We start from the raw sequence: 12,380 nt of genomic DNA, 5'->3' as shown, positions 1-12,380 counted from the left end.
TACCTGCAGTTCACTGCCGGAGAGGCAAGACTGCAGCTTTGTGCAGAACTTACTTTCCCTTACCACAAAAAGAACTGTTTGTCTACTGATTACCACCCTTTTGCCTCTCCATCCTGATCTCCCAATTAGTACAATCATGTACTAGATTATGTCTCAGTTCAAAAGTCATCAGACACGGTAAATATATAGCTCCTTTGTTGTGTTGCCAGATGGAAAGTTCCCCTTTTGTGAGGGAGATACTGAAACATGTCTAGACCGACACAATTCATGTAACCCTGCACAGCCATCAGAGATGGTAATTTTGTGCCAACTAATGACCCAGCTGAGGTCTCCACAGTCAGTGCAGTTACGAAGTGTTTTATCCGCCACGGCCCTTACCTGGTATTGTAAGATCCTTCCTGACCAAATTCTTTAATGCTTATAAAGGATTCTCTAAATACATACACAAAACACATCCCTACGCAGCCAGAAAAGCTATTGGCAGCTGGAAACACAATGAGAGACTGCAGGAGGACCTCAACAATCAAAGCATCTCTTGCAGGGTCGAGGGGAAGATGTTTCAGCCTTGCCAGCTGGGATGTTTTTCATAGAAAGAGCAAACAGCAAAAAAAAAGAGAAAGATCACCCTGCTAAAGCAAGAGAGCGAGAGCATTTCCTATTTGGAATTATTCTTACTGCCTCTATCCTGATACCTCAGATGCATTTATAGCCTGGCACGCCTACCAACTAACAGAAGTCCTTTGACCCGGTTCCCTTCCCCTGCCGCAGCACAGTGGCATACAACAGCAGGAAGGTGTCGTTTTAAGGTGTCCCCCAGAGGCTGGGCAACGTGCCTGATTTTGGGGTATTCAACCAGACCTCTCATAAAACTGGTCTCTGGCACTATCATGGAGGTTGCCAGTGCCAGGCCATGGGGCTACTGGGGATACATTATAGTGCTCCCAAGAACAAAGTATTTCCTGCCAACAAACTCTGATGTGTCAAGCTCAAGAAAAAAACTCAAAGAGACTTTGTGTCCATTGAAACATTCCATCATTACATCAAGAAAGGAGAGAGGATAAAACAAAAATGCCGAAGGCTCTGGCAGAAAGTATTTAAGCTTGGCTGGAACAGGTTGTGTCTCTAAATTAGTTGCTTTAGCCTGCAAGTTTTGTAACCTAGATATAACTTCTACAACATGGAAGTTGTGGATAATTTCTGGTAGTTAGCATAGTGGTCATGGAAAAGAAAAGCAATTTCAGTGGAAAGCCCGTAATGCTGAACACTGCCACAGAAACCCCCTGCGAGAACAAACATGTTATGAAACAATAAATGAAGAATTGGTCCTGCCTTGAATTTCTGCTGATGGGCACTAATAATGACAATTTGGGAAGCTTCACAATGTGCTGCTGGATTCCAGGTTTAAGAGAAATCCACATCTGCAGAGAGAAGACAGGCTACCTCTGCGGATGGACTGTTCTGCTGCAAAGCCATCTGCAGACTGTGAACACAGAAATGCTTCCAAACCACACAAAAATCCAAGCTGTAACCGTGTCCTGCTGTTTTATTTGGGTTTCGCTCTATTTCAATTAACTGAGAAGAACCTGACAGTTCTGTAGCAACAGAAGGACAGAATGGGAAAGCAGCAGAGAGGGGAGCTGCCAGGGCTTTCGTCTCTGTGAACGAATGAGGATGGAGAGGGGGCAGTAAGCAGAGCTGCTGATCGGTATCACGTTCTCTGACAAACAGAAAGACTCAAAAGCAAATGGATTTTTGCCCCAATCTTGAAGCTGCTGTCCCCAGCACCCGTGTCTGCTGGCAGAACAACAAACTGGTACAATTACTGGATGTGCATACTAATTGCAACCAGCACTGAAATGCTCCTCAACATTGGCATTTAAATACTGCCTCTAGACTACAGATTCAGTGTGAGATACTCACTTGTCTCACATCTCCCTCCTGCCCCCCAACAAGCACAGCTACTGAGCGAAATATCTTTTATTTTTAATTCTGGTCCTACTTCTTTGGTGGGGGAGGGTGCTGGGGGAGCCATCAGGATCTCTCCTGGCTCACACACAGTGACAGCATCTGTTTTCCCATACAAGCAGGAAGACGCTGAGGGAGAGGTACATGATAAGTGCAGAGTTAAATCCATTTTGTGTCTAAAGACATCACGGTCACTTCAGGCCATTTTGTGCCATTGCATCACTTGCAGAGGGGAAAATGCCCTTCTATTATTTTTAGAATTGTTTTGTGGATCCATGATGCCACAAATCTCATTGCAATATCTGAGGCTCCTTTTATCTAGCATGGCAGTTAGGAACTGCTGCTGTTTTTTAGCATAGCTGTGGTCAAACACGTTGCAATAAGCTTCCTCCATGTGCTAGACATGTCTACCGATTTTCAGAGGGAAGACTTCAGGATCAGGAGACTAAGCATCCAGCCTGATTGGGCTGCTAGACTGATTAGGGAGAAAAATACCCTGTCCACACAGCTCACGGGAGCTGTGCTGGAGGCCCATCGGCAGTAGCAATCACACTGAGTACCGTCGTATTTCCATTACACAGACAGTCTTCACTCCAAAATTTATGTAGAGTCTAATCCGATTATTTTTCTTCCCCATTTCTGCCTGACAAACCGTACTTGCAAGGCCCCTGGCTGGAAATCCATGCTAATCAACTTAAGGCCTGGTAGATAAAGCAAAGTTTTTTTTCTCCGTGTTGTCAGCAAACCACATTTCATGACTATACTCAAGCCTCTGCTAAGTAAGGTCGCTGGCACCTTCTCAAAATCCAGGAGCAAATAACAAGAACAGCAGAAAGCTGCAGCTTGAGTGAAGACAGAAAATGCCAATGGAGCTGCTCACACCAGGACTGGGGTGTGTGGGGGAACGATGTTTATGCAAATCACTTTGCTGATAGGTTTTATCCGCCCACAAACAAATGACAGTTTTGATTATTTTAACCACAGAATTTTGTTTCCCCGCACCAAGCAAAGTAAATACTGAGCAAGTGCCAGACTATTAAGCAAATGGTATGAGATGTATTGATTCTGCAGTGGTAACGATCTTACATATTTACATAATGCCTTTCAGGCTTCAGTATCCTTAGGCACACTCACAAGTCGCACCTATGAAAAAAGCACTTCAGGAACCAAACACCAGAGCTGCCTGAGAGGACATTCCACCTTTAAAGAGGGTGCAAACACCAGAAAAGCAAAAGCCAAAATTCTTTGTAGCATTTTGGACAGGTTCTGAATACAATACCCAGGTGAGATACTAGATAGCCATGTCTCAGAAAAGGTGCAACAAGTACTGGAACAGCTATCAAAGCAGAGAGTATCTTTGTCATGAAGTTTACCTCATAGCTGATGCAGCGAAACTGCTGCACAAACAAATGCCTAGTTAATGTATAACTGTACTGAAAGCTTTGGCTTAAAACCTGGCTGTTGATAAAAGCAGTTTGTCAAGACATCGGTTTTCTCTCTCATTGGAAAGCTAATGCTTCACACAACGTCATTCATAATTGAGCTGTGCTCTACTTACATACACAGGAGGCAAATGCAGCATCTGAGTCATCCAAATCGCCGCAATCCCCACTCCTGCGATTCCTACCCAACTTCTAATCTGAGACCAGCCTTCTGAGCCAAAGATCACACTTCAAATCCTGTCTTCACTACAGGTTTTCCGTATGCCCTCAAGCAAGTCATGTCACTGCTTTGCATCTCATTGTTGCCCTATGGACATTCATGACATTTTGAGGGTTTCTTAGGAATACAGTCAAGGAGAATGGAGCTTAGGAATTCTTGGAATTCCTAGGAATATAATTAAGGAGAATGGAAGACTTTTCATCAGTTGAAGAACAGTAAAGGAGAGGAGAAGGTTAGAAGATCATTTTCCTTGTCGCAGGAAAAATCTGTGATCTCTCTTGAAATCCCTTGAGTGTAAGAGCAAAGGCAGAGAACCAAACCTGTCCTTGGACCTGCAGCACAAGTCATGCCCCTCGCGAAGGAGGCTGCTTACCGCCTGAGTGCGTTTGTCAGTTCAGCGGTCAGTTCGCTCTCGTTGTAGGGTCTCAGCTCAGCCAGCGTTAGCGGTGTCGCGGCGCCATCACTGCATTCCTGAGAGAGGAGGAAAGCCCATCTAGTTTGAAGTTACTTACCATCTTAATGGGAAAACTCTGAAAACCTCTTGGCTTGCAGCTGCTTTTACAAGGAGGTGAAATAAACATCACAATGTCACAACGTGGCAGTCTATCAACATAGAGAGAAAAGGACTAACAGACTAACGCTTCACAAAGCCTACTAAAGGTTTCCTAAACCACCACAGATCACTGATTTGCAGAATTCTGTTATACTATGCATAACTCCTGGTGCTTTATATTACTTTTGACACCACACTTGAAACAAGGACACCCATCATTACAGTGCTCTAACTGCTTCACAGAAATGAGATCTATTTCTTTCTGAGTTTGTGTTTGGAGTATGGGGGGAGGATGGCATTTTCCTCAGACTCTCTTTGGCTGTTTCCAGTGAGTAGCAACAGGCAAGGCACAACATGTTCAACCACGGTAGTTTGCATGTTTGACAAGAATGGCTTTGTTGTGCTCCTCCCCAAAATGACATTATTATTTTAGCCCAGGCCTAACAACAATTCTGCAAAGTCCTCATAAGTCACAGCATGGAAAGAACCAGCTAACAACTGGAAAAGAAAAAAGGGAGGTACTTATAGACAAAAGAATGATTAACATGCTAGGTGCTGCTATAGGGAGGGGTCCAATAAATAGGGCTTATGCCAATTTTGGAAACTTGTTTGACTCCTGACCTTGACCAGTTTGTCTTTGCTTCCACTGCTGGTTGAGCTAAGAGACCTCATTCTCTGCTCTTTTTGCTCTTCAACTTCAGACTTCAAGTGCTCAATATGGACGAGGTATGCCTGCTCCTGGGCCTCTCGGGTGCTCAGTTTCAATTCCAATGCCTTCTTCTCCTTCTCCAGCAGGTAAAGCTGTGCCTTGAGCTCTGCCATCTCCTCCTGTTGAAGAAATATTATCAACATGCTGCTTGTAGTCATGATATAACTACATATCTAAAGAAAGATGAGATTAAAGAAGGTTTTCATCCACTCCTATTACTCGAGTTTTATTTCTGTGGAAAACGCTATCAGCATCCATATGGCTTTTTATAATCACATAGTAGATCGGTCAAAAGACCAGTGTATCTTGAGACTGAGCATGACAAGCTATGCCATCCCTTACTCAGCCTCAGAAATAAGCTCAGAAGCAATACAACAGGTATTGTAGTGCTGAAACTAGAGTACCAGGGATCTGAGAGGCTTGCCACTACTGCTGAAATGTCTTTGGTTCCACCTTTCCCTTTAGAGGCCATAGCCCTAAAACAAGAGTATCTGACCTTGTCACACAGCTTACTAAATGCAAGGTTCCAGTTTCTTAATGATACTTTACATTGTGCTTAGAAAACCCACCATCAAACAAACCAAAGACCACCAAAACAAAACACCCCAACCCAGAATCATGTTCTCACTGTTGAGCTTTGCTGTGCCCTACGTCACCTCATGGGTGAATAATGGGTTCATACAGCCATTTTCAATACTACGGTTCAGTTCTAAACTTGTTCACTGTGTAAACATCTCTGGAAAACAGAAGTTTCCTGTTGTGTTGCCAGTCTAGGAACAAATAACTATATTTAAATTATTTTTAAACAAAAATATCATATTCTAGTCACAAAAATATCAGAGGTATCTTACCTTATCCTTCAAAAATAATGGTTTTTGTATTATATCCATTGTTAACAAAGTTCATAAAATACAAATCTTGGCACATATTTACACTAACTTTTTCTGTAGAAAAGAATTTTTGGTGCTTTCTGGATTAACGGTAAGCAGTACACACAGGTGTAGCACAGTTACAACCGGCATACATTAATCACAGGTAATCATTGGCTTATTTAGAGTTACTAACCATGCAAAAATAAAATCCATACCCTAAAAACCCTCAGGCTTGGAAAGGTTTGTATGAACTTTAAAATCATTCATTTATTCATCTTCATTGTGAACTGAAGGTTATAAGTATAATCAATTTCATTCAATGTGGCTTACAGAAATTTAGTTGTTAAGCAAACTCATCATTAATTTCCTTTGTCAACATAAAAAATGTAAACAATACTGCTAAATAATGATGGGGACATTTAGTTATAGGAGTTGAACTGGATTGTCTGGTATACTTAAATGTATGTATTTAGCTTCTTAAGCCTCTATTTCTAAAGCCATTAATCTACTTAGACTGCTTAGTGAAGGCTGAGAAGTAATTTGAGCAGCGTATTTTGGTATTTATGTGAACAGAAGATACTCCTGACAGAGGGCTATCTGTGTGGGAGGGTCGTGACAAGATCTTCCCAGGCTGGAAGCTGAAGCTAGGCAAATTCAGCCTAGAAATAAGGTACATATATTTAAAAGAAAAACGTGAATTCAACCACAGCAAGGTGAATCTGTGGAACTCATTCTTCCCACCACTTAAAAGTTTTACCTTGAAGACTAGGTATTTTTTTGTACTACATGTCATAGCTCAAAATAAACATGAGGCTCCATGGTTGAGCTCCTTTGTTTATGAAGACAGTGGTCATAGATAATCATATATAAAATCACAAGCTCCCAGAAGGACAAGGATGGTGTCCCACTGTGGACACCAAAAGCACCACCCAAGCTTTAGTTTTCTCACGTCAAGACAATGTGCTTTTGTGTTAGAGAAACAAAGACAAAGCAGGAGAAATGTGGAAGAACTCTCAGCCAGTGTCTTAAAGAGGTTCTCAGGGAAGGAACAGGGAGGAATGGAAAGGCTGAAGTTAAAACCTGAAAGTACAGGTGAGTATTCTGGTATGGACACACATGGTCTGTGAGGCCAGGTGTCAAAAGGAATGCTTCATGTGGGAAAAAGTAAGTAGCTCAGGCTCACTTAAGAGAGTTAGCTAGTTGGTATTTACATATGCAGTAATTTTTTTTCCACGAAAAAAATAAAATCAATTTAAACGATATCACCTTTGTGTATTTACTGTCCCCTTTCTTTCTAATTAAAGGATGCTGGTGAAACATTTTGGAGTGTTACGTATCTGCTTCTTCAGAGTGTGGGCCTAATGTACAAATGACATTTACAAAATGAAACCCTGGAGGAGGAGGTAGCATGTGGTCACTCTCTCAGCTGATTGCATGAAAATTCATGAAAATTCACCAGCTTCAATCGCCAAATCTAGCAGTCATGTCAGGACTAATTAATGGTATATTAAGGAATATTTTGTACATGCAGTCATACTGTAATTCTGAATTTGGGTAAAAGCTTGAATGACAATGAAACACTTCTGACTCACCACAATCAGAAACAAGACAGAACCCTCAGAATTAAAATTTGTGTTGGATTTGGTAATGTCACAAGAATTAAACAGTAAGGGCTCTTATGTGGCAAAAAGTTCTAAAAGAGATGAAAAGCGACTTCAGGAGGATCACATTACACAAGGTGGAAGATACCAGCCTTCAGAAGTAAAAGGCAAGTATCAGAGAAGACAAATGCCATGCTCTAGTTAACCATAAGAGTGTGAAATGCTGCAACAAAGGTGGGCAACAGTTTCTGAAAAGAGAATGTGGTCTCAAAGTACATTATGACCAGTACCATTGCCACCTGAACACAAAAGAGGAAGATTTATCAGTGTAGAAAGCTGAGACTTCTTATCTAGATTAAGTCCTTTGAAATGCAGGAAGGCTGTAAACCGAGAATTATTTACACCCATCAGAAGTAATCTCCTTGCTAACTGGGGCATGACAACAACTGACCTCAAAGCAAGACCACTGAATGATGACAAACCACAGATGTGAATATGTTTGGAAACACGGTTAATTATTGCTTGAAGCAAAGAATTGGATTTTAGAGAAGTATTACTATATCTTACACTCTGGATCAGTAAAAAAACAACAACCCAGCCCCCAAAAAACAGGGCAACAGAGAAACCATTCCCATACCATCTTTTTGTGGATAATTTTAATCAATAATGAAGAACTAATGGTGCATTTTCAGGACATTATCAGCAACACCTAGATGCAAGAAGCAATATCACTGATTTTGCAGTTATTACTGGAGTCATAAAAGAAAGGTGCCAAAGGATGCAGCAGAGTTCCCAACGCATAGAAGTTTCAGGAAGACAGCAGCAGGTCATAAAACCCATCAATAAGGGAAATCCTTGAGTAGCTCCATCAAAGCTGCATCATCCTTTTGTGGGAAAGAGGGAACAAATCGAAAGGACTTGAAGTCCTCTGCAGCACATACTGGTCCATCTGCTTTCAAGATAAATAAAATACTGTATAAAATACTGTAAGTAAATTAAAATTCTCCAGTTGTCTCAGAAGGCAAGATGCATATGTCATTCTGTACGACGTTCGTGTTCTGAGTAGTAGATAGAAACAATACACAGAGAAAGCCAAGACATCCCTGACTCCTGCCCTTAGGTTAAGCTGTGTTAGAACTGGCTGAATATGTGAGCAAGGTGTAATGCAGCATCCACAGATACTAGCATGTTGTCTTTGGATGCAGGCTGTAGCTGTGCTTTCTGTAATGCTTTATGCACAGAAGAAAGGCAGGAATTTTCACTTTCTTTAGCAGAAGAGTACTTCCCAAAAAACACATTCCAAGCTTTGACAGACTTGAGTTTTCACCATATCCCTTTCAGAAACTTAGGGATTTCCTGCAGTTGCTAATTCTAGCAAAGGACTGCAAAGTAAGAATACTGCTGGTTTCCTTGTACCAGAAAGGACTGAAGGTGACTTCAGCCAAATGTGCGTCCATTCCAGTATACGTTACACACAAACCAACAGAGAACAAGAATTTCTTCTTTTTTCTTCTTCTGAGTGGACACCATAAGTCAAAAACAAGTTAGATGATCACTTGGTGACAGAAGTATTCACAGCGCTCAAACCCGTGACAGAAATGTTGGTGTTCCTGCCAGGTCAGGCAATGCAAGGGCACTAATCACAAGGGAGAGGTCTGCAGTTTGCCTTTACCGGTCAGTGTAAAGGTGAAAGTAAGAATGGTGTACAAGAGATTTCAGGGAAGACCTGTTTGTAAGAGGAGAAGGAAATATGATACCTGAAATGTATATCTAATTACCTACAAATGTCTTCCAGAACATCTTGCATTCTTTAGTTACGGGGAATATATTGCTGTTGGCCACTACTAAGATAACTAAATCTTCTGACTGTTAGAAGGCAAATGTTTTCTTTGGATTTTTTTTTTTCTCTGCAAATATTGAATGCATTATTGCAAAATTGTATTTGCCATCATGGAAAGAGAGCACCACTAGGAACATAATTATCATTACTAAGCTACCAGTAGCACAACTAAACAAAAATCTATAGCTTTAGAAGCTTATGAAACTATTGGGATTTGCTGTCTGATGATACCATCATCTGACTTATCTGCCATTAATTGCCTAAAATAGGCCTTGCTGACATGCAGAAATTGAACCTACTTACACTGAACCAAACCCAAGCAATTTCTAAATGCAGACACATGCTTGTATTGCCTGTAATATGTTCCAATGTTTCAGTTCACCTCTCTCAAAGTTAATAACAAAGGCGAAATTTAAAATTACACACACTCTATACCTGGTCAATAATGGTTGTTTTTTCTATATCACATCTTTAAAACTGGATCCTTAGACCAGGCCTGAGGGACCAGAGTTTTGTCCAAACCCCTCTGTTTCTTCAAGACCTTACACACTGCACCCTTTGCTGGGGCTCTGAACTGAGCTAGAGATTGCAGCACAGTGCCTAGAGCTAGCTCCGGATGCGTGACCTGCGGCTGGAGAGCGTTAGGGATGACCACGTCGGACAGACCACTCCCCCTCCCATGGCAACACGAAAAGGAGGTGAGTTTGTTCTGCTTCAGTTCACAAATATTCACGATGCACATTTGCAAGCTTGCAAGTAAAGTAATGAACTGTCTCTGGGGAAGTGCTGCATCATGCTTTTGGTCACCCTCAAGCAACTCAGCTGCCGTATCTCTTAGAGAGAGCATCTGGTTCGTCAAGAAGAGCATTCCAAATTTAGAGCCATGGATGAAGCAAGCCCTTGCCTAATTCAAAACACACGTAGCTCATCACTGCTAGTGCACTGCCTTCTGTCATTTTTAACTTCTGGGTTTTCAGCCCTGATTATTTGTTTCAACAAAGCTATCCTTTATTACCCTTTATTATCACTATCAAAGCCCCCCATGTGTGTGACTGAGCACAGGGGCACCGTCAGCAGTGCAGTTAGCCTGTGGTATATAAATAAAATACCTTCATTGCCATAAGTTCCTGCATCAAGACCGCATTTTCCAGGTCTAGCCTCTGGCTGTCTCCACGAGGTTTAACGTCATAACTAAGGGGATCAATGTGGATGCTTTCCAGCTCCAGCATTGTCAGTTTCACCGCTGCCCTGTCATTTTTCAACTGCTGGATGTAATCCTTCAGCCGCTGCTCATCCTCCTTTGTGAACTCTGTATCGCAACTGCTTGCAGTTGAGCTGGTAGTACTGGAAAGAGAAAACAATGGTATTAAAAAAATCCCACATTTGGAACAAAATCTGTATTTTTATATCAAACACTCTCCCAATACTTCATCAACACATCTGAGTCTTACTTAGAAGTTCATAGAAAGGACACACGTAGCGTGGAATGGATGTTGCAACATTCACAAGATGCAGAGGGGTGTGACATATTCAGAGAAAAAATGAATTCTCTAAGCTGCATGAGAAAATGGAATCATGTGATGACTTCTTGACAAAGCCAGACGTTCAGTGACATGTAACTGACTTTTTTTAAAAAGGTGTCTTCTGAAACAGGGGTTTTGGGGGTGTTTTTTCTTTCTTTTGTTTTTTTTTTTAAGTTACTTAGGATTTTTTAGCAAAAGCCTAGCAGGGCAAGCTTCTCTCTGATGCTCAGGCACTGAATCTTCATCTTCTTTGGGAAGAAACGTCTGCTACAAAAAATAGAATAGAATAAGCCCAGACCTCATTTATCTCTGTTGATGGCAACACCAGTTATCATCTCAGGTATTTTTAATGGATACTTGTAGGAATCAATCTAAGCAAATTCCACTGGTTGGAAGGAGATGCCATCCCTCAATTCACATTAAGGTGTATTCCTCAGTACATTGACATTTCTGGGCTGGAAGGGTTTTAAACCAACACATAAATTAGCAGGATTTTTAATAAAAAGTCATCATCAGACTTGGTGGAACTCCTCCTATCTACCGGCATCAAACAAATCACTGTCCATTAGTCTGCCCCACAGACATGTATGCAGAGATGGAAGAAAGGGATAACTAATGTCTTAGAGCAAGGGTGGCTGCTTACCCACCTACACGCATGCCAGTGCTGCAGGGGGCCCAGACTGATACAGCCCTAGCATTCCAGGGATGCATACAGTTGCAATAACACTAAAAGGAAAATAAATGCCATGTTGTTCCTATAACCTCACTCAAAGCTGCCTGCTGTCTCCTGAGGTCCTGTAATCAGCTGCCGGGTGAGGGATAAGTCATCCATTAACTGTGCTTGTCTGGAATGCTAGATGATCTCAGTTATCAGCAGGGGAATAAATCACTTTCTGTATCAAATTGCACTGCTGTTTAACATTTTTGTAGGAAGAAAAAAAAGCCACACCCACCACATGCTGTGAGTGTCAGAATGGTGTCCTAAAGTATATTATGCTTGTGGAAAGGGGAAGCCTATCAAGATGTGCTTGATTTTTTTCTTTTCTTCTGGTTCTATTTCAGCTAAAGCTACACTGATTTTTAAGTGCTGCAAATAATTGCCAATCTTCCCACAAATTCCAAGGAGAGTGTTGGAGGAGATGGAGAACTGGCAGGTCTACAAAGATTTCTCAAAATCCTTCCCTCTCATGAAATATTGCATTGCAGTTCTTTACTACAGTTTTCTGTCGATTCCCCATTATTCCTTCCATTTCTCAGGGATAATAGCTGCCATATTTACCACAAGTGTGAACTGGTCTTTGCTTCTGTTTTCACCCATTTCCATCTGCTGTGAAGCCTAAATCATCCAGTACCTACACAGAAACTCTTTCAGGTTGAAAGAAGTTTTTCATTCATACTTACTTCTTCATTAGACAACCTTGAAACACTTAATAAATCTCACTTTACTGAGTCTAAAGACACCTCTCTGAAATAGATAAAAATCACGGGGATAGACAATGTGAGAAACACAATTCTGTACTGAAGTCATGTTGTAAGTTTCCTCAGCACCCAAAGACAGCAACTGCACAGCTTTTTTTTTCTGGATTAAATGTAAAACAGCTGTTGTTGGAGGAAGGACAGCTTTTAAAGCCTACACAGGCTTCAAATCTCGGGAC

The 12,380-nt window shown here is 41.4% G+C and overlaps 1 protein-coding gene across 2 annotated transcripts in view; it reads right to left on the bottom strand.

The window, feature by feature from the left end:
- The window catches only part of MCC (MCC regulator of WNT signaling pathway), a gene marked incomplete at its 5' end in the record, with an annotated part of 210,824 nt that overhangs the window by 9,079 nt on the left and 189,365 nt on the right, over positions 1-12,380 (bottom strand). For both annotated transcript variants that reach the window (XM_084278185.1, XM_084278186.1), the window contains 3 exons: positions 4,001-4,098; positions 4,802-5,008; positions 10,312-10,546. In XM_084278185.1, the coding sequence (XP_084134311.1) occupies positions 4,001-4,098; positions 4,802-5,008; positions 10,312-10,546 (540 nt within the window). The remainder of the gene's footprint in view (positions 1-4,000; positions 4,099-4,801; positions 5,009-10,311; positions 10,547-12,380) is intronic.

This window comes from Gallinula chloropus (assembly GCF_964237585.1).
Source record: "Gallinula chloropus genome assembly, chromosome: Z".
Taxonomy (NCBI): domain Eukaryota; kingdom Metazoa; phylum Chordata; class Aves; order Gruiformes; family Rallidae; genus Gallinula; species Gallinula chloropus.
The sequence above is the reverse complement of the archived record's forward strand: the minus strand, read 5'-3'. Positions and strand labels throughout refer to the sequence as shown.